This window comes from Cervus elaphus, chromosome 24 (assembly GCF_910594005.1).
Source record: "Cervus elaphus chromosome 24, mCerEla1.1, whole genome shotgun sequence".
In the NCBI taxonomy this organism is placed as follows: domain Eukaryota; kingdom Metazoa; phylum Chordata; class Mammalia; order Artiodactyla; family Cervidae; genus Cervus; species Cervus elaphus.
In genome coordinates this window covers 19,942,458-19,964,789 of record NC_057838.1, presented here as the reverse complement: position 1 = coordinate 19,964,789, position 22,332 = coordinate 19,942,458, and the positions used below count along the sequence as shown (strand labels likewise).

At 50.6% G+C, this 22,332-nt stretch overlaps 1 protein-coding gene across 1 annotated transcript in view; it reads right to left on the bottom strand.

Moving 5' to 3' along the window:
- Positions 1–1,300: 1,300 nt before the first annotated feature.
- The window catches only part of TRIM71 (tripartite motif containing 71), a 62,287-nt gene continuing 41,255 nt past the window's right edge, over positions 1,301–22,332 (bottom strand). Inside the window, exons 2-4 of the mRNA XM_043886230.1 lie at positions 13,795–13,962; positions 7,833–7,967; positions 1,301–3,261 (exon numbers count right to left, since the gene is read on the bottom strand). Of these exons, the coding sequence (XP_043742165.1) occupies positions 1,810–3,261; positions 7,833–7,967; positions 13,795–13,962 (1,755 nt within the window). The 3' untranslated portion in view covers positions 1,301–1,809. The remainder of the gene's footprint in view (positions 3,262–7,832; positions 7,968–13,794; positions 13,963–22,332) is intronic.

The following is a 22,332-nucleotide window of genomic DNA, read 5'->3' as shown; positions in this document are numbered from 1 at the left end:
CTTTGGGAACAACAAGAGTTGTTCCGTTTGTTAGTTTATTCTGTTAGTTTATTCTGTTCGTTAAAAACACTAGCCATACTGCAAGAGGAATTTCTTTTCAATACAGGGCCAGACACTGATCTGTTAGGGGACAGATTCTAGACGGCACTGCCGTCCAGGCGCACCTCTTTCTGGTGCCCCTCTGGAATTTGGTTCTCATTTCAGTATTTCCAAGACGGCCAAGACTCAGAAGCACAAGGCTATGCACACCCAAGTCCAGCTTCTGACAAACCCACCCTGTAAAGTGACAGATGCCATCTCATGGTTCCGCAGCTGGGGAGACCGGCTTCATACATCTTCATTCTTTGGTTGAACAAGAGGTATTCTGTCCTATACGATTTTCAGGTTGGGGCGATTTTGGCTTACAAACCCTTTACATTCAAAGGCCTTTGCGGGGAAAACAAACCACGCTCCATGGCTCAGGAGCAGACTGCTCTGTGAAGGTGAGCTGAGGAGAGGGTATGGGAGTGGGCTGTTCCTACTTGACTCGCAATCATTCCATCTCCCTGAACTTCCAAAGCAGGAAAAAATTGTGCTTTTAAAACAAAAGTTCATTCCTTTGCCTACTCGTCTTAGGAGAACGCCTAGTGTTAAGAGAACCACAATCAACCACAGTCTGGGGGTCCCTTGCCTGGGTCTCATGCTCTCTCCTGACTCACCACATGCACGCCCACCCATTCACATCCACACTCCAGTCCACGCCTGAAAACCCTCACTCTGAGTAGGAGGTGACTTTTCTTCTTCCTTCTAACGAGTTCTTTATAACCAACAGCAAACTAAAAATCACTTAACTTCTGAGAATACTTTTAATCAAAAAGCCTGGAACTACATCTATTTATCAGAAATCAAAGTGTGAGAAAAAAGTTCTTTGGGAGGTGGCATAGCATTTTCAATTTTGCTATATTGGTGTAAGGTGGTTTCACTCTCTCTCTCACACACACACATATACACACCCCCCTCCCTCAGAAGAAATAAAGATTGCATACCCTAAAATAGGAATGGTCTGCTTTTCTCGGCTAGCAAGCCACAGCCACATCTTCTAGGAGTAAGAAAAGATACTGATGTTGAACAGGATGAGAAACACACTGAGGTATAAAAGGAGAACACAGGAAAGTTCTCTGTTGCAGCATTAAAAAAAAAAAAAAATAAAGAAAAAATAAAGAAGAAAAAAGATTTTTTCCCAAAAAGATCAAGATCACACAACACAACCTAACCCCATGAACACAGTATTCTTAAGAACACAAATACTCTACAATTAAGCATCTTAAATCCTATTTTTCCATGTTTTATAGTTTTTTTTTTCTTTTTTCTTTTTACTTAGTAGTTTTCTCATGTTTCCTTGGCTCAATCTACAGAATGCAACCCACCGCACACATCCAGTGCCCGCCCCCCCAGCCACAGAGATGCTAGGCTTGTGCGTGTCACACCCCACGGAGGGGGAGGGAAGCCCCCACTGAGCGAGGGTGGGAGGAGGCAGAGGGCCTGTCGGAGAAGGAAATGTAAAAGGGTTCTGAGGTAGATAGAGATATCACTTCACAGGCTCAATCCCTGCAGAAAAGATAAGTACATTCATCTGTAAAAAAATAAAGATGAGGTAGGACGTAAGCAATGTTGTACTTTTCTTGTTGTCTTTCAAACAAAAGCAAAAAACAAAAAAAAATTTTTTTCCCTGAGACAGTTTCCTCTTTGAAATTCAAAAGGGGGGAGAAGAGACAGGAGAGAAGAGATGGATACACGCGCACCCCAAACACGGAAGCCCAGGAAACGTGATTAGAAGATAAGGATTCGATTGTTGCCGAAGTCCACCACGACGATCATCCCGTCCGGCGTGACCGCGATGCCGGAGGGCCGGTCCATCTGCCCGAAGCCGCTGCCCTGGGCGCCGAACTTGCACAGGAAGCTGCCGTTGGACTCAAACATCTGCACCCGGTGGTTCCTGGAGTCGGCCACGATGATGCGCCCCTCCTGGTCCACGGCCACGCCCTGCGGCCGCAGGAACTGCCCGTTGCCCGTGCCCTCGGAGCCCAGGAAGCGGGCCGACTGGCAGTCGGGGTGGATGACCAGGAGCCGGTGGTTGTTGAAGTCGGTGACCACCAAGTGGCCCTCGTGGTTGAAAGCCACGCCCCGCGGGGAGTCAAAGTGCTTCCAGAGAGCCCCCTCGAAGCCGTACTTATTCAGGAAGACCCCGTCGGGCCCGAACAGCTGGATGCGGTGGTTCCGCGTGTCTGAGACCAAGATCTTGCCCTCGGAATTCACCGCCACATCCCAGGGGTAGTTGAACTGCCCGTTTTTGGTGCCCTTCTCCCCGAACTTGAGGAGGAACTGGCCCTCGAAGGTGAAGACCTGGATGCGATGATTGTCCTTGTCGGCCACCACGATCCTGCGGGAGGCATCGCAGGCCACCCCGGCAGGCCGGTCGAACTGCCCCGGCCGGGAGCCCAGCGTGCCGAACTTGTGGTGGAAGGCGCCGCACGGCTTGAACACCTGGATGCGGTTGTTGCTGCGGTCGGCCACCACGATGTAGCCCTCTTTGTCCACACTCACGCCCCACGGGCGGCAGAGCTTGCCGTCACTGTCGCCCTCGCTGCCGAAGCTCAGGCCGGGGAGCCCGATGCCCACGTAGCTGCGGCCGGACTTGACCACCACCTTGAAGGGGCTGTTCTCGATGTGCTGGTTGCACAGCGTGACCGATACCAAGTGCTCCCCCTCCAGCTGTGGCCGGTAGCTCACCACGTATGTCCCGTTCTGCTGGTCGCTCACCTCCGCGCCGAACAGGTTGCCGTCGGGGCCCAGGACCACGGCCGACATGAGGTCACCCCCTGACAGCCGGGGCTCCCCGTCGTGGTCGTAGCCGATGACGGTGAAGGAGGCCACCTTCCCCTGCAGGGCCCGCTTGAGGCCGTCGCCCGTAGCCTTGGTGAGCGGTGCGAAGGCCCCGCTGCTGACGAAGCCGAAGGACTTGATGGCGAGATACAGGGCCTGGTCGGGGGGCGTGAACATGACCCGGTCGTCCTCCTGGGGCTGCAGGAGACTACGCACGGTCTTGAGCTCCTGCACCTGGGCCAGCATGCGGTCCCGGGCCAGCAGGATGTCCAGCGCCCGGCCCTCCTCCAGGACCTGCTGGACGGCGCTGATGGTGCTCTCCAGCTTGTTCAGGTTCTGCCGCAGCTTCTCCACCTGCAGGTACAGTGACTTGGCCTTCACCTGGCGGATCTTCTCTACCTGGAGAGAAAGGTGAGAGCCAGAAGAGAGGGCACGGAGGCTTAGAAGACAGACAGAAAGCAATGCATTGGCTGACAGACTCACACACTGAGGGAAACCTCAGACTGAGGGGCTGCAGAAATGACTGGTCTCCACGCCCCCAGCGTAGCAAAATGCAAAGACAGAGGAAGGTGGGGAAACTTTCCCTGGTCAAAGGTGATGACTACAGAGACCTGATGGCTAAATGCAATGACTAACCCTGGACTGAGGAAATGCTGCTCTTGAACCCATTACAGGTGGGACGTTCCCTGGTGGTCCAGTGGTTTTGACTCTGCGCTTCCACTGCAGAGAGTGCAAGCTCCATCCCTGGTCAGGGAACTAAGACCTCACATGCCTAGTGGCATGGCCAAAAAAAACCAGTAACCAAAAAAAAATACTATTGGTGAAATGTGACTATGGACTAGACTCAAGATTAGAAAGTAGTGTCGTATCAAGCCTCAGCTTCCTGGTTTTGATTAAGAGAATGTCCTTGATCAGAGGAAATGAACATTTAGTTGTAAAGGTGCTGAGTTGCCAACATTCCAACTTACTCTCAAACTGCATGCATGTGCGTGCGGCTCATGCGTGCGCGCACACACACACACACACACACACACATTGATGAAAATGGAACATGATGTAAATAACTGGTGAATATGGATCAAGGATACATGGGAGTTCTTTTATTATCCCTGCGACTTTTCTCTAAGCTAGAAATTAGGGACTTCCCGCTGGTGGTCCAGCAGCTAAGACTCCATGCTCCCAATGCAGGAGGCCCAGGTTCCTAGTCAGGGAACTGGATTACACATGCTGCATGCAAGAGTTCACGTGCCACAGCTCAGGATCCCATGTGCTCCAATGAAGACCAGTGCAGCTGAATAAAATATTTTTTAAAAATTTGAAGTGCAAGTTGCTCAGTCGTGTCTGACTCTTTGCAACCCTGTGGACTATACACAGTCCATGGAATTCTCCAGGCCAGAATACTGGAGTGGGTAGCCTTTCCTTTCTCCAGGGGATCTTCCCAACCCAGGGATCGAAGCCAGGTCTCTCGCACTGCAGGCAGATTCTTTACCAACCGAGCTATCAGGGAAGCCTTTTAAAAATTAAATAAAAGTGAAAAACAGCCATGTGACAGATGTAGACATTTCCTGAGCACCTCCTCTGCACCAGGGGCTAGAGATACACGTGGCCAACAGAAAACACCTGCCTCAGCCCACTGAGCTTATAATTTCAAAAGACAGATACTAAGCAAGCAATGAAAGACAGTAAGACAAATTCAGAGAGTGCTAGGGGTTAGAGGATAGACAGAGTGTGATGGAGACTCACGAGGGGGGTCTGACTCAGACAGAGGGTTTCCAGGGACCCTAGCCTGAAAGGTGGAGAGTAAAGTGGCAGACACGGGACCAGAGGCAGGACTGCCCAACGGACTGGAGCGCAAAGCTGAATCCCAACGAACTGAATCTTCTACACAAGGGCCTGAAGTCTCTTGAAGGTTATTTCTCTGTCTCTTTCTCAACATAAACACACACACACACACACAATCAGAGGGAGAACACTTGTGTGTGGAGGGAGTAAAAGGAGGATTTGGTGAGCATCTAATTCCAGATTACAAACTAATCCCCCCTCTGTCCCCCATCTTCACTGTTTTCTCTGTTCACAGGTTTTAGAGATTTTCAACAGGGAGCCTAAGAGGCCCCACACCCCAGATCTGGAGACACCATCTTTTCTGGCAACCGCTGGCCTGGATTATTTCCAAAGGGGCCTCTAAACCTAAAATGCTGTAGTATGTAAAAACACGGCTTCTGTCCTGTTTCCGAGGGTTCCAAACCACACTATTAGGGAACGTGGGGTTTTTGTTTGACTGACGAAACAGCCATTTCTCCACTCTTTCGCATGAAATAACCTGAGATTCCTCTAAATTTAAGTGTTTTGCTCCGTGAAGAGAAGAAACCAGCCGCCCGACCAGTCTGCATTGTTCTGCAGAGAGGACCGTGACTTCTGAGTGCCTAACTGATCTGAAAGCCACGGAGTGTCTATTTTAGAAGAAGGGTTCACTGGTAGAAGGGCTGGATTTAATCCGATTTCCCTTTGCGGGGTGGATAACATGATTCTGAACCCGATTCCTGCACATTCATCTGTCCACTCTGGAAGGACATGCATGCAGAGAGGCCCGGGTGCGGACCAAAAAGAAGCCATATCCCCTTGTTGTTGCTCTGGACCGTATCTCTGGGTCTCGGTTCTCATCCTCAACTGTGTGTTTGGAAACGTGTAAGTCACAAGAAAGAGGAGGTGCATCCAGACGCGTGAAACTGGGTCACCCAGCACTCAAGTGTTTTCAATAACCAAGATGCACAAAAGCAGAATGTTATACACAAAGGTGCCCAGGCGGGGACAGGCAGGAGGGAGCAGAAAAGTTAGTAATCAGTGGAGAAGGCAGACTCCCCCAGAATCTGGGGCAAGGTACTCCAGCAGAAAGCAGAGATGAACGGGACTGCTGTGTGTCCAGCATGAGCAAGCTGATTTGGGGTCATCCAAAAGTGAGTTTTTAGGCAAGTGAACAAGAACCTGCTTACATGAAGAAGAGACAGCCTCTGCTTCCCCATCTGCTTCTCCTCCAGTAAAGCGCAGGCTCTCTAGTCCTCCCTAAACGAGCACTGCCCTGCGAGGAAGGAGGATGCGAGTCAGGCCCACCAGAGGGAGGGGAACTAAGGTGAGGTCTGCAGAAACCCCCGCACACAAAGGCCTTTTCATCCACAAATCCAGAAGAGCAAGTTTGTGGCAGAGTTCACCACAGAGCTCTCAGGTTGCAAGAAGGGGGCCCCTCTCAGTTATAATTAACATTCGTGGGTGGCATGGGACCGGCAGACTGGGGGGACATCAGAGTGTCTGAAAACTGTGGCAGGCCCACGGAGGTGCCCGAATAAACCATGTGAATGAGCTCTTGGACTGTTTCTACCCGAGGACTCTCCTGCCAAAAGGGAGCGAAGCCATATTCCTTGAGAGGCCAGAGAAGGCAGAAAGCAGACAGGAAGGGGCAATGCAGAAGCCAACGCAGCCTTCCAAAAGGCCGGCACAATTCACTGTTTTAGGGCAGAGGAAATTGACGAGGATCATTTTTAGAAATCAAGATGCCTTCAGACTGCCCTAGTGGCCAAGCGGATAGGCATCTGCCTGCCAATGCAGGGGACACGGGTTCAATCCCTGATCCAGGACGATCTCACATGCCTTGGGGCAACTAAGCCCGGGTCTAGAGCCCACGAGCTGCAACTACTGAATTCAGCCCGTGCGCCTAGAGACTGTGCTCCATAACAAGAGAAACCCCCAAACCGCAGAAGAGTAGCGCACCCCCCATCTGCACAACTAGAGGAAGCCCCTGAGCAGCAACGAAGATCAAGTACAACCAAAAACAAATAATTTTAAAAAGAAAGAAATCAAGATGCAACGAGTCAAACAAGCACCACACACCCAAATACACCCACTTACATAAGCTCTGTACAGTCTTTGCTGGCATCTTCTTTTTCAATTATTTTCTGGCCGTGCCAAATGACACGTGGGATCTTAGTTCCCCAATCAAGAATGGGACCTGCGCCCCGTGCACTGGAAGTATAGTCTTAACCAGTGGACCACCAGCGAAGTCCCTGCATAGGTGTCGTCGTGTGTTCTGAGAAGGTGGACTGATTCCTCTTGGGAACTGGCGAGAGGCACTGGACCCTCTCAGGCCTGTTGCCCTTTTCTTCCTGGGCAAGGGTGGAAGATCTGACAAGAAAATGCTGCTGGGGACGTGGGCGGGGCGAGTCATCTCTCCAGCTGATGTTATCTAAACAGCACACCAGCGGACTCTTTCCTGCTCCAACAGGAAGAAAGGGCACAGGCGTTCACTGCCCCCACAAGGGAAAACTGGCTTTCACAAGGGGTCAGGAAGTCCCACCAGCCGGAGCACCAAAACTAAGGATGCGTCCTAGCAGCCTGCTTTCCTGATGGCAGCCTCCACTGTACTCCCTTCTTTCTGCCTAGAATTTTCTGTCCTGTCTGCAATAGAAAACCCAAGCCTCCTGGGACTCCCCTGGTGGTCCAGTGGTTAGGTCTCGCGCTCCCAGGGCTACCCCTGTAGGGCCGCGGGTTCCAACCCTGGCTGGGGAATTAAGAGCCCACATGCAAAAAAAAAAAAAAAAAAAAGTCAAGAAAACCCAAGACACCATCCAGTCTCAGGGACCTGACTACTTCTGAAAGGAGTCCCTCTGCTTGGAGGGCACCTGCAATGTCTAGATATGCCTGCATCTTTCTGCGAGAAGGAAATGGCAACCCACTCCAGTGTTCTTGCCTGGAGGATCCCAGGGACAGAGGAGTCTGGTGGGCGGCCACCTATGGGGTCGCACAGAGTCGGACATGACTGAAGCAACTTAGCAGCAGCAGCAGCATCTTTCTGCAGACTATTCGACACTTGGAGCCAGGGTCCAGGGGACGATGTCAGAACACCCGCTGTCCTGCTGAGGCTCACAGAGGTCACGCGGCCGCCGAGCCGGCCCAGGGAGGGGTGGGGAGGCCCCCGTTACCTTCCAGAGCAGCTCACACTCCCGCTCCTCCAGGGCCTTCTTGTGTCTCGCGGTCACAGCTTTGACCTCCGACTGCACCACTTTTGCCTTCATCTCCACCTGCTCTGCCACCGTCTGGGCCTGCTCGATGCTCAGCTGCAAAACCAAAAGCAATCTCAGAGCAGAGAAAGACCTTCACTCCCCACACGCAACATGTAAGGCTGCTTTTCTTCAGCCCCGAAAAATGAATGCTGCGGGCCCCCACCCAGGCCGCGTGGTCCCCGTCCTGGGAAAGAAGAGTGGGCGTTGGGAGAAAGAAGGGATTCTGTCTGACGGGTAACTGGAGGAGCTGCTGGGCAAGGGCTGGGTTTCTTTGTATGAGAAATGGCACTTCCACAGTGAATGTCAGGATTGTTAGAGAGATACTCCGGCACAGTGAAACCACTGAAGCTGGGACCCAGCCCAAAACTGGTCAGATGTGAAATACACGACTCCGGACACGTGGACAACTTCCCACAGGCTTTCCCGCCCAGGTCCCTACCTGGGGGAAGCCCCGAAGGCCAAGCACATCCCTGGAGGGAGACGTGCCACGGGCTGCAGCCCAGCTCAGAAGCCACGCTGAGTGCAAACTGGGAACCGTGTCGCACCCACCTGAGAAGCCACACCTGTGGCCAGACACAGCTTGCCAGAGCCCATCCCTGCCCCTGCCACGCCCCTACACTGTACCACCAGCCCCCAGTAAATCAGCCCGTTTAATCAGACGTAGTATTGCTCATAAAAAATTAATGCAGACAGAAGGCCTGGTGTCTTCATGAATATTACATGATGTGTCTTGAGAAGCCACAAGGATTGGAGATACTGAGGTATTAAATCAGGGATTCCAAACCAACTCTGATACTCCAACTGGCTTTAGAGCAGGTGGCCCAGATCAGGAAGAACCCAGGGAGGCCTCAAGGGTCTGGATCCTGCCTGGGCTCAGTGATCAGCTGCAAATGAGCCATCAACCGTGTGCCTGGCACAAGAGGCTTTCTGGGACGTGGAATGCATCCATGGCTGGCGCCCGTCCTGGGTAAGCCAGGCTGGATGGCCAGCCTGGGGCTCAGAAACCCAGGTTCATTCAGATCCCAACTCCACCTCCTACTAGTTTCTAAGGTCTCAGACGTGTTCCTGGCCTTCTCCAACTTTGGGGCGAACGTAAGAAAAATGCAGAACAATACAGGGGAAAAGCTGGGTCCAGAACCTGGCCTGGAGTAAAATACGGCTATTAGTAACAGCGCCTAGCTGATAACCCCTGAGACAAAGGCACAACCATCCTTTCCCTTCACCCCACTTAGCCACATCATACAAGTAAGTAGGCCTACCCATACCTCCTCCCTTGAGATGTGATCCCACAAGCGACCCTCAGCGCATGGAATGTGGTGTGGTCACCACCACTCTCTGGCTCCAGAACACCATCTTCACCCAAAAGGAAGCATCCATGCCCATGAAGCAGTCGTTTGCCATCTCCCCTCCCTCTCCCTCATGGCATCCAACACCTACCGTCTCTATAGATCTGTTCCTTCTGGATATTTCTCACAAATGGAATCAAACAATACATGACCAACCTTATTTTCAGGACCATGCTCTCAGCTAAGCAGTTGTGACAAGGGCTTCCCTAGTGGCTTAGCAGTAAAGAATCTGCAGGGGATGTGGGCTCAACCCCTGGGTCAAGAAGATCCCCGGAAGAAGGGGATGGAAACCCACTCCAGTATTCTTGCCAGGGAATTCCCTAGTGGAGTACAGTCCATGGGGTCGAAAAACAATCAGACAACAACTTGAGACCAAACAACAACAGCCAGCTACAATTCATTCAGTCACTTATAACTAGGACCCCTAACTGACCACGTTTGATGCTCTCAGTTGGAAGACACATTAATGGCTAGGGAACCCCAAGCAGCTGCCCCCAAACCAGACACAGTGGACATCCCCAGGAGGCCTAAGGACCCACTGAGTGGATCAGAGCTGGTACCTGGCTGATCTGGACACCTCACAGGCTATCCATGGTCTGGGATAGCTCTCACCTCCAAAGTCACCCCAAGATTCCCAAACTCAGCTCAGATGTCACATCCTTCACTAAAATTGGAAGTAAAGAACACCCACCCATGACTGCAGTGGGTTAAACACTGTCCTGCCAAAATTCAGATGTGCCTGAAACTGCAGGAAGTGACTTAACTTGAAAATAAGGTCTTTGCAAATGTCACTGTTTAAGATGAGGTCACAGAGGACTAGCGTGAGTCCTAAATCCAATGACTTGTACCACACAGGGCTGGGGGAAAGTGAAAAGTCAGAGTCAGTTGCTCAGTCGTGCCCGACTCTTTGTAACCCCACAGACTGTAGCCCGCCAGGCTCCCGTCAATGGAATGCTCCAGGCAAGAATACTCGAGTGGGTTGCGCCATTGCCTTCTCCAGGGAATCTTTCCAACCCAGGGATCAAACTTGGGTCTCCACCACTGCGGGCAGATTCTTTACTGTCTGAGCCACCATGGAGGCCCAGAGGGCCATGGGCAGACAGAGGCAGAAACCCAAAGTGATGCAGGTACAAGTCAAGGCAGGAAGAAGCAAGACAAGGTTTTTCCCTAGTCTTCACAAGGAGCACAGCCTTAGCGATACCTTGGTTTCTGACTTATAGCCTCCAGAACCGATTGCTGTAAGTCACCCAGTTCATAGCAGCCCCAGGAAACTAATACAGTAGCCGACAAGTTGAAATAGGTGGATGTATCCAAACTACCCCAGAGAGAAAAAGTTAAGACTGATCAATCAAGTAAGTGTGTACATGAGCAGAGATATAACAGAGTCAGTAGCTTTCAAAATATCTCAGGTTTGTCAGTCAGGACTGATTCAGAAAAAGAGAAACCTCACTAGACATTTAAACAGAGACGATTTAATGCAGGGAATTTGGCTGTACAGGAAGTGGAGACCTGCTAGGGCAAAGGGCGCCCTGAGGATCCAGAGAGTCCCTTTGGTCAGCAGCTACCACCCTTGGGGTCTGAGAACAAAGCAAGTGGGGGTTCCCGGGACCCAGAAGTGTGGGGAGGGACACCCCAGGGCCCAGCTCACTCGGGAGTGGCAGCAGCTGGGAACTGGAACCAACTTCTGCTACCAGAAGGGGAAAAGAGCTGCTGCTGAAAACAGGAAGTCAAAAGGAAGAGACGAGGTCCTTTCCCCCACTTCTAGACATGCATCTGAAGCACTGCAGCCCCTGCCTCAGACCATGAAAGGGCGGGCTGGCACATCAGTAATGGTATGCCCTGTTTCCAGAGGCTCTGGGTATTAACCAGCACAGAGCTGATGTCCTCGTCTATATGACTGAGCCAACCATGCCTATGTCTGGAACTTCTTAAAATGCCTCCCCGATGGTAAGTAAAGGCATCAAACTGCCTTAGGTTTATAGTAACGTCATGTTATTCACCAAACTGATTTTCCATTAAAATCAGAAGAAATGGAAATAACAGGCGCACATTCCTACAGGGCAAGAACTGGCCTGGCCGGAGGGCAGTGACCACCATCCACCCCTTGCAATGGGCAACACGGCCAGTGAGGGTCTGTTCAACGCTCCACCCTACCCTGTCCCCTAGCCAGGCTGCTCTCAGCGTCTTCTCCCCCTGGGTTTGGCCCTCCCACCGGATGATAGGAACTATTTCTTCCATTTTCCAAACAGGTAAAATTGAAGTGAAAGTTGCTCAGTTGTGTCCGACTCTTTGCAACTATACAGTCCACGGAATTCTCCGGGCCAGAATACTGGAGTGGGTAGCCTTTCCCTTTGCCAGGGGATCCTTCCAACCCAGGGATTGAACCTAGGTCTCCCGTAATGCAGGTGGATTCTTCACCAGCTGAGCCACCAGGGAAGCCCGGAACAGGTAGAAGGGGAGCAAAGCTCTGGTTGTAATTTGAGTCGTCCCCATCCCCAAAGTCATAAAAGCTCGGCGTGAAGAGACCAAATGGATCTTTCTTCTCCAAATCCTACACAACTCGCAGGCAAGCATTGCACTCCACGGTGTGCAGACCGGGACCTGCTTAACCAGTTCCCGTTATCTATGCGGAGCACTTGAAGGGTGCAAGAGGCAGATGGGTTGGGGGAAATGGCAGTGGATGAATTAAAGGGTTGGGGAAGCTTGGAAAACAGAAACACACACTTGATATAAAAAAAAGAAGTGTGCACCATGGCTGATTCATGTCGATGTATAACAAAAACCACAATATTGTAAAGTCATCCTCCAGCTAAAATAATTTAATTAATTTTTTAAAAAAAGAAGAGGGACTTCCCTGGTGGTCCAAAAGCTGGGACTTTGTGCTCCTGATGCAGGGGGCCTGGTTCGACCCCTGGTCGGGGAACTAGATTCCACACGCCAAAACTAAAGATCCCATGTGCTGCAACTAAGACCCGGCACAACCAAAAATAAATATCTAAAAAATAAATAAATAAGAAGGCAGGAAAGAAAAGGGGGGCGGGGGAGGGAGGAAAGAAGGAAGATCACCGAACAGGCATGGCACTTGAGGAAAAAAAAGGTTGTCTTCAAATGTTAACAGATTCAATCAAACACTTGAAGTGGAGGATCTCAATCTGGGCAGGGAAGTCAGTGATGCCAGCTGACTGTTGAGTGGCGGCCACTTAGTACCGAGGAGAGTCTGAGGCCAAATCTGGGTTTCGCTGAGAAGAGTGCCAAAAGCGATTAGTGATGTCTGCACAGAGAACAGTGGTGACAGGTATCTAAAGTGGCCTGATAGTCAGAAGATAAGAGAGAAGCAAGTGTCACCGATAAACTCAAAGCCCACCACAGCATATATGAGAATTACTGCTGTTATCTTTATCACATTGAGTATCTTTGAAACTATGATTCATCTTAATGTTGTCAGTGGGCTTCAACTATATTCCTGATCCAAACTATGGGTGGCCCCAGGGAAAACCTTTATGAAAGTCTCACATTACATCTGTTGTTGTTCAGTTGCTAAGTTGTGTCCGACTCTTTGCAACCCCACGGCCTGCAGCCTGCCAGGCTTCCCTGTCCTTCACCATCTCCCGGGAGTGTGCTCAAACTCATGTCCATCAAGTGGGTGAGGCCATCCAACCATCTCACCCTCTGTCGTTCCCCTCTCCTCCTGCCCTCAATCTTTCCCAGCATGTTGTACTTTCATGAGTCAAAGTGCCTTGGATATCAGATTACCTGACTCATCAGGAAGAGTACTTCAGTGTCAGGCATAGGAATGTGACAGTTGCTGAGAAACTTACTAAAATCCTAAACCATCCTTCCCTAGAGCATGATCGATTCTTTACCATCTCCCCTCAAAAATCTTATTTTAAAAAATAATTCACATTCTAAACAGTTTCCTATTCAATTTCTGCTTGAGGATTAGCAATGTCTGACTTTCAAGCTTATCCTACCAGACAAGGAAAACAACCCAATTTTTTTATTTTCCTAAAACCCTGTCAAGCTGGCTCAGGCGACACTATTATTACCGATGTAAGCGAACTTCCCTGTGTCCCCAAGTTACATGTATCCCCTCCTACATGACCTTATTTAGCTCCCAGGGAAGTCTGAGACTCTGAACCTTATATAAAATTTCCCATGCTCACTGATTTCTCACCGATAAATCAATCTGGGTAGCAAGATGAGGACACAATCTTCCTACAGTTCTGATGGAAGCAGGCTGATGTCCGTTGGATTGGGGCGGGGAGTGGGGGAAAGGCAGGAGAGAGGAACTTGGATGGGAAACTTGTCCCAGGCAGCTAGTAACTCAAGTCACATTACTGTCATCTTCACGAGACTGTGGGGTCTCCATGCCCTGCCCCTCTGCCCGCATGTGACCTGCCGCTGCCTGCCACGTGGGCGCATCTGGGCCACTGTCCCATGGCCCGAACATCTGCACACAGCCGACAGGGGGGCGGGAAAGGTTTTCTGTGCCCACAAGAACCGGGGAGACGGGTGAAGGGGGGTGAGGGACTAACCTGGATGGCTTGGCGGCCTTGCTGGGCGTCGGCCAGCAGCTGGATGGTGAGGGCCCGCGAGTCCTGCAGCGCCTCCTGGAGGTAGACGAAACTGTGGCCGCCGTGCCGGCCCACGGTGCACTCGCGGCAGATGGGCACGGAGCACGTGTCACAGTATAGGTGCAGCACCTGGGGACCAGAGAGGCGCAGGTTAACGGCGGGCGCAATGCTCTGCTGCGCAGACCCCCCTGAGGACAACCCGCTCCCCTCCACCCCCGACACAGAGGAAAACCAACCAGCTCCCCCCTGCTACTCCAGTTTCATTCACAGTCGCTTGGAAGGCCAAGAAACAAAGAAACAAAATGATCCTCCTGCCAGAGACTTCCCTAATCCTAATCTAACCAGAGGAAGTTCCAAGAGCATGTCTCTGTGGTCTGAGATGAACGAATACACCAAGTTTCTCTTGCCATCCCAGGCTCTGGGCTGGGAAGCCAGGCGGGGGGCCAGGATCAAACACCCACCCACTACAGCCCCGCTGCCACCTTCTCCATCGAGAAGCACTTAAGCAAAGGTGAGCGCTTCCGTTTCTGGAACGAAGGCCAGAGGCTCATGGGACAGTCAGCCGGCTTCTTGTCTTTCTCTTTCCTGCCAAATTGTTCCCAGGAGCTGACCCTGGGAGGCAGCCGGTGCTTGACAGAGCTGCTTTTATGCAATGCTCTGTGCTGCCCTGGGGCCCCCCAGTGCTGGGAGGGGCAGAAGGCTTGGCATCACCTCCACCTGTTGATAAACGCAACAGCAAAAGCTCCTTGGCACGGGGCCAGTCCCATCGCATCCCTCCCCAGAGCTGGCCCTCAGCACCACTCTCTGTAAATGTTTGCTGGCTTGCTTACAAGAGCAGGGCTTCAGTTTGCCTCTGTTACACCAGGGGGTGAAGGCAAGCCAGCCAACAGGCAGGGAAGCAGTTTGTGTGTTGGGGGGGGGGGGGGGGGGTGCTTTCACATCTGCAGCACTCAATGCCCAGGTGAAAAGAGGCCAAACAGGGGTCTGGCTACCCTATCCAGGGCACAAACCACCTGCCAAGGTGTCCCCAGGGGGGTAAGACTCAAGATGGGGAGATTCTGGAAGCAGAGTGTCGTGCGATGGAAAAAGTTCCAATTACACTGCACGTCCCACACTGCAAGGGCCCGGGTCAGCTCGCATTATTTATTGTGGGTGGAGCATGTCCATTAGGAAATGATGCCCCCAGGCGGCTGTCAGGCAAACATGCCTCTCCACTCAGAGGAGCACGACCCAGTAGAGGTTAGGGTGCTTCTTCTCTGGGATCCAAGAACTGGAAAAAGGAAAGACGACTTAGGAGATCAAATTCCTGCTTGAAAGAAATGGCTGTGATCCAGCAAGTTTTCTAGACCCCCTTTTCTCAGGCAGGAAACGTGATCGGGTTTGTAACTTGTCGGAACGCGGTACTTCTCCAGAAGTTGAAACCACCAGGCACTTGCCGCCGTGAAGGCCAACTGCTTTCTGAAATAGGCCTGCCATTTACAGATGTAATCTTTCTCATTCGATAAACCTAAAATTCTCAAGTCAGCCTGAGATCTGAACCAAAAAACGCTAAATAAATAAATGCAGGGAAATTCCCTGGACTCTCTGTTTTTACGAAGTTCTGCTAAAGAGATTCTCTGGCCTGCTCCCCTCTGCTCCTTCCATTTGTCACGGGAATAAAGGGATCACTCCTGCTAATGTGAAGTGTGAAAACCTCCCAGCAGAAGGCTCCCTCCTCTTACCCAACAGCTAAGCAATCTTCCCTTACCTCTGCTCAGGATCTACCCTCTTTCTTTGCAGGGGGGGAAGAGCATGGATGGCCACAGGAGCTGACTGGTGTCTGCCTGTTTTCTTAGATCTGTGGGCTCCCGCCAAGCGGGGAAGAACTTCAGGCTGTCAGCCTGAGCCTGGCGCTACCACCCGCCCGCCAGGAGACCTGCTATCCAGTCACCTGTCTCGGCTTCAGTTCCTTGTATGGAGCACGTGGTGTCTGACCAGGGACCTCAGGAAACCGCTTCCACTCCAGAACTCCCAGGAACCCTATCTCTGGGGACTCAATGCCACAAACCAGAGAATTCTGGGCTGAGCTGGAAGGCAGCCTCCAAGTGCAGTTGTTCAACCACAAGGTATTAAGCTGATTTTTCTGGGCTTTTAAGTTTGCAAACTCTAGAGTATACAGGAATGATATTGTCCCGGGGAAGAGATCCCACAAATGGTGGGGTTCAAAGGATCTTGCAGGGACTTCTCTGGTGGTCTCGTGGTTAAGACTCTGGGCTTGAGTTCAATCCCTGGTTGGGGAACTAAGAGCCCATGTGCTACAAAGTGCAGGCAGAAATAAACAGATAAACAGGATCTACAAGTGATGAGGCCAGAAAAGAGATCCTAGCAGAGATGGGAGGTCCAAAGCAGGAGGCGGGAAGCACAATGGGCAGGTGGGGGTCCTGGGGCGTGACCCCATCTGACAGTGTTTCACATGCGATCAGTGCAGCGCTAACATACTACACTAGTTAACATGCTACACTAGTTAACATGCTACACTTTCTAAGTGCCAGTGCTTCTGCATTTCCAGGTTGGCTGTGGGTGACATTAACAATGGGCAGGACTTCCTGGTGGTCCAGTGGCTAAGACTCCTGCTTCCAAAGCAGGGATGCAGGCGGGGGTGGGGTGTCGTGGGTTTGATACCTGGAGAGGGAACTAGGGTCCCATATGCTGTGTGGCATGGAAAAAGAAATTTTTTTTTTTTAAAAAAAGGAAGGTAAAAGCAAAGCCCCAGCAATGCTTTTATTCAACTGTTGACTTTTTAACTTGTTAGTTGAAAGATAACTGCTTTACAATATTGTGCTGGTTTCTGCCATACATCAACATGAGTCTGCTATAGGTATACATACGTCCCCCCCTCCTTCTTGAACCTCCCTCCCACCTCCCACCCCATCCCACTCCTCTAGGTTGTCACAGAGCCGCAGCCAACTATTGATTTTTTTTTAAGAACACACTATCTAAAACCAAAAAATATGATGATCACATACTGTAAACTTTCTAGTAGAGTAAAACTTTGGAGGGATGTCACTCCATTCGGAAGCTCCACACTTCACTCGCCTAACAGGTTCTAAGGTCAAAACCCAACAATTTTGGACCCTGTGAGACTCGGTGAACAGGCGGGGTGCACGTGGGTGTGCATGGGTGCAACTCTCTCTGAACCAGCTTATTTAAGGTTATTTTGAAAGAATAAACTGGAGGCTGTTCAGAGGGGCCACAGGCAGAAAGAAATGTGGCAGAGGCCATGAACTGTGGCTGGGGGAGGAGGGAGGGAGCAGGCCTCTGGCGGCAGGAATTCCAGGGCCTGAGCTGCCCCTTCGGGGCTTCCCGGGCAGATGCTCGGACACGCCCCCTCCCCCCCACATGGCGACAATCTGGCTGCCCCAGCTGAATGGAGCAGGCCTGACCTCTGACCCTGCAAGTGACCACCCTCTTCCCTGCCCCCAGCTTCCAGAACGCCCCACCCACTGCCTTCCTCTCCCAAAATTTCTAAAATACCAGGCGGAGACAAAGGCCTAGGAATGTGAGCCCAGCAGGAGAGGAAGGGGGGTGGGGGTGGGGGGAAGTTTGAGAAAAAAATAAATAAAAATACCAAGCAGGCAGGTTTACCTTAGGCAGGGCTTAAATTAAGTGCTCTGTTAATGAACAAGTCGGCGTGCACACGGAATCTACCGTTTTATACAACGTGTGATCCAACAAGGAACACACACACACACACACACACACACTCTGTGGAACAGCAGGTTAAAACACAACTACCCACATCAGTGATAAGCACACATGGAAAGGATGAAGGGGGCCTCTCATTGTCCAGATGCCCCGACTGAAATAACAACAACTTATTTTTGGAGAATTTTTTTGGCAGCCCTTAAAATGAACTGAGGACATGCGGCCTCCCACAAACCCAGGCGTAGACAGGAGGAGGTCTCCACCCGCCCCTCCAGATGCTGGGAGGCTACAGGAGGAGGCGGGCTGGTGACAACCAGAAGCCTTATCTGTTCGTGACACTCAGCAGCCTCTCCTATTAAAAAATGGTAAACCACGTTCAAGGAGTCAAGTCAGGCCACGTCTCTTCAACAACATGGAAACCAAGCTTTGCTTGACTGAGGGAAAAACAGACTGGAAAGCAGGGCTCTCCAATCCGCACCAGCTCTCCTGCATCTCCAACCACGTGCGGCCAGCCGCAAAGCTTTGGCCTCGGGGAGCCTGGGAAGAAAGGAAGCTTGGACCTTCCTTCTGACACCATCACCACTGGCTCAGAGTCCAGCAGGGAACAAACTACCCCCTTACTGGGGGAAAGGAGTCGGACACTTTTCAAAATATGTGCATTTTTAATGCAAAAAGATAGACTGTTTTTTTTTTAATCTGCCCCAACAGCTCGGTTGTTTCTGCATTTTAATGTAATCACCCCAAAACATGCTATATTCTAAGACACAAATAGGAGAGCATGCTACCAGACTTTTTCACTTAAGTGTATTAACCCGGAGACTGTTCTGGGCCCAGCTGCCTATTTTACGGCTGTGTTACGTTGTCTGTGGATGTACCACGACTTATTTAATTAGTACCTGCTGATAGGACTTTAATGCGGTTTCCTGATTTTGGAAAACTCGCAAGCAATAATGCAGCGAATATCCTTCATATTGTCCTTTACAAAGCCCAGAATTTTCCATTTGGTAATAGATTCAATTGCTACTTTGACATATCAGAAAAAAAGAAAAACAAAAAAACCCTACTTGCAAAGTGTGGATAGTAAGCCTTCCTGAATTTAATAACTTGATGTCAGGTCAGCCTCCACTCATGTGGGGAACAAAGGTGGTTCCAGTGTCAGTTTCTGTCCCCAAGAAGACAAAACCTCTTATTTGCAAAACAGAAATACACACACAGAAGCAGGGAATAAATGTACGGCCTCCAAGAGGGGGAGGGGGTGGGATGAACTGGGACTGACATATATACACTATTGATACTGTGTATTAAATAGACAAGTGATGAGAACCTAGTGTACAGAACAGGGGCGGAACAGGGGCCTCAACGTTGCCAGGTGACCTGAAGGAGACGGAAATCCACAAAGAGGGGGATATATGCAAACACGTCGCTGATCCACTTGGCGGTACAGCAGAAACAAACTGTGAAACAGCTGTACTCCAATAAAATTAACAAACACACACACACAGACCAAACCGACACGGAAGGCCCGTGCAGGGACGGACACCAGTGAGCCGGGCGACGTGGGGCTGGGAGGACAGGTCCACTATGCTCAGCTGGAAGTCGGAGGTAAAGACTGAAGGCAGGCCCCAGCGGAGGAGCAAGGAAGGAAGGCTGGGGTCTCGCATGCTCGGGAGTGGGTGCCAGATTTTCCAAGGGTGGAGGGGAGTGCGGCCACTTGTTGGGGTGAGTCCAGAGGTGGACAGGGGGAAAGGTCTCGGGCGGCATAAAGAAGAAGGATTCCCAGGGGTGCCATTCAAACACCAGTGAAAATAACACAGGGCGTCCCAGACAAGCCCAGAAGCCCATTCTGCACCCCGCCCCCCCAATCCAACAGACTCTGGAAAACCAAAAGCTTCTATGTATGCTGTGTGGCAGCAAAAACTGAACTGGCGTGAAAACGATTCCTAATTTTTATCTATACCATTTAGGGTGAGTTTTCGTATATTTCACCGGAAAACTGCTAATATTCATTATTTTGTGGTGCTGTTTCACAGGGTAAACTTTCCAAAATCAGGAACATTGAACTTTAAGGCACATCTAATCCCAAGAGAGAGGAGGAAGGCCACCAGCTCTAACAACCTTTTATTTTTTTTTGGGGGGGGGGGAGGGGAGGGGTGCTGTGCCACACTGCTTGCAGGATCTTAGTTCCCCAACCAGGAACTGAACTCAGGCCCTAGCAGTGACAGCAGAGTCCTAACCACTGGACCACCAGGGAAGTCCCAGCTCTGCCAACTTTAGACTCAATGTGGTTGCTGGTGCCAAGGGAAATGATCACAGACCATCCCGTGTGGCTCATCTGAGGTTTCTGTGCCACTTCAAAAGCCACATCAAAATCCCTTTCCTATTTTTTTTATAACAAAAGAAAACTTTCACACTCCCAATAACCCTTTGCTGCCCTCTTCCTTCCTAACACCAACCAACCACCACCTATCACCCAGCAAGACCCAGCTCCCCACCCACGAGGCTTCCTCCAGCTTTCTCTTGCTCCTCTTCACCTGCTCTCCTGCTTGTGGGATCAGGGCCCAACACCCCAGAGTCAGGCACATCGGATCTCCACTTTATATCCCAGCAATATTTATATTTTATGCTTTATATTTCCTATCTCAGTGTTCAACCCCAGGAAGAACCCTCCCTGGACACACAGCTTCTACTATCAACACATACAAAAGCAGAAGCATTACCTTTTTATGAAAAGCCACCAAAAACCAGAGAAGTAAGTTCTATTTCTACAGCTGGATTTGGCTGAGTTTACCTGCAGATTGCTAAAAGGAGAAAGAACTCAATTTGGGGCTCACAGAACTGTCAGAATTATTTTAAAAAGAATGAAAATGAGTTCATCCTGGAAGGAAATCACTTTTCCTCTAGCACTGAGGCCCCCAGAAAACAAGGACACTCTGGGCAGTAAAGAACACAACACCTTCGCCCAGAGTCACAAAGAGCCTTACAAATATTTCTTATCATAGCTCCCTCCTTAAACTGCGGTTCCAATGGTAAATCTGACTCCTAGAGGGCAGCAAGAAAGACGTATAACCCACGTGTGTGTTTTTCTAGGATCCCGATGATACTTGGAGACCGCAGCTAGGTTTTGAGGGCAGGAGAAACCCTCCAAGAGGGCTCTAAGCGCAGAGCTCAAGATGACGAGGAAGGAAGGAAAAAAAAGCAGGCAGCGGACAGAAATCCCCACATGGAGCTACAGTCAGAATTTCTCAGCGCTTTTGTGAAGTCCAAAACGAAACATCAAATTTATTAATGTATCATCAGGATGTCACAGAATACTCAGTGTGGGACGACACATAAGGGAACTCCAGAGATGAACTGTGACTCTGTCCACTTGTGATACCCAGGAGTACCTAACCCTCCCTACGCCTGCCCAGGTGTACTTAGGCTCTGCCCCCGGTAGGGGGCGTCACTGAGCGCCTCCTTGGGGGCCTGCATCCACCCTACTTCCTCAGATCATGCTGATTAACAAGTTCTCCACCCAAACCCTGTCTACCTCTGGGGGTACCCACCCTGCAACAGCTCCTTTGCTGCTGGTCGGATTCTGGTTTTCAGGCTGGAGTTTTGCTCAAAGCAACCAGCCTGAGGCCCCTTCATGGCCAGCCATGCCCGCCAAGGCCAGCAGGGTTGACTCCCACAGCTCTGCAGTCTTCCTCACTCCTGGTAAGACTCCAACAGTGGCCTGCGGCAAAACGGCATGTGACCCTCCTGTGCTGGGCGATTCGTCCAAGAGACCCAACTCACAGGACATCGAGTGAGACTCTCGAACACGCCAGAACTGCGTGTGGGGCTGCTGCTCACCAAACAGTTTTTTAGCAGATAAACTTCCTTACTTAAATAAAAAGTGGGTTATTTAGAAATTCTTCCAGTTCGAAAATGAAAACAAAACTTCCTTATCAACAGAGAAACAGTATTGTCCACACACTACTTTTAGCAGTGAGGATCAATTACTGATTTGTGCCACCACACACAGATGCTTAGTGGAAAGAGCTAGAATTAAAAAAAAAAGGGGGGGGGCATATACTGTGTAATTCTATTTCTTTGAAGGCAAAACTAAAGTGAAAAAAAATTACAGAAGTTACAGGTGAAAACAGGTGTGGTTGGAAGAAACTCGAGGGAGACGTTCTGGAGTGATGGATGTTCCTACTATCTTGCAGGAAGGAGTGGGTACACAGGTGTCCACAGGTGTCAAAATGGGGCCACGTCCCTGGAGGTTCAGTGGTTAAGACTTCCTGCTTCCACTGCAGGGGGCACAGGTTTGATACCTGATCCAGGAACTAAGGATCCCACATGCTGCGTAGCCAAAAGAATTAAATTGTCAAAATGTACGCTTGTATTTATGTCAGTACAACACAACACGATGAATATTGGAGCCCGGCCTCTGTACCGACTCCTCAGAGCTAAAGACCTAATAAATACTCCTTGAGCCCATAAATGAGTTACTCCAGTGGCCCCACATAATTTACTTCTAATAGGTCGCTACCATTCTTCCCACAATGTTCCCATTAGGTATTATTTTTCCTTTGCCCTCCACTATAAATATTATCTTAAGTTTAATCTCACAAGAGGCAAGTCGGACCAACTCCCTGGAGGCTTTGATAAAATTAGAACCCCGAGCCCGATTTACAGCCCCACAGGCGGCCAGCGGTCACACAAAGCCGCATGAAATCATTAGGGTCCCAGCTGCTGCCCTGGCGCGCACCTGACCTCTGATGTACTAATGAGGGGCCCAGGCAGCTCCCAGCAGCAAATGAAAGAGATCGGTCCCAACAACGGAGATCA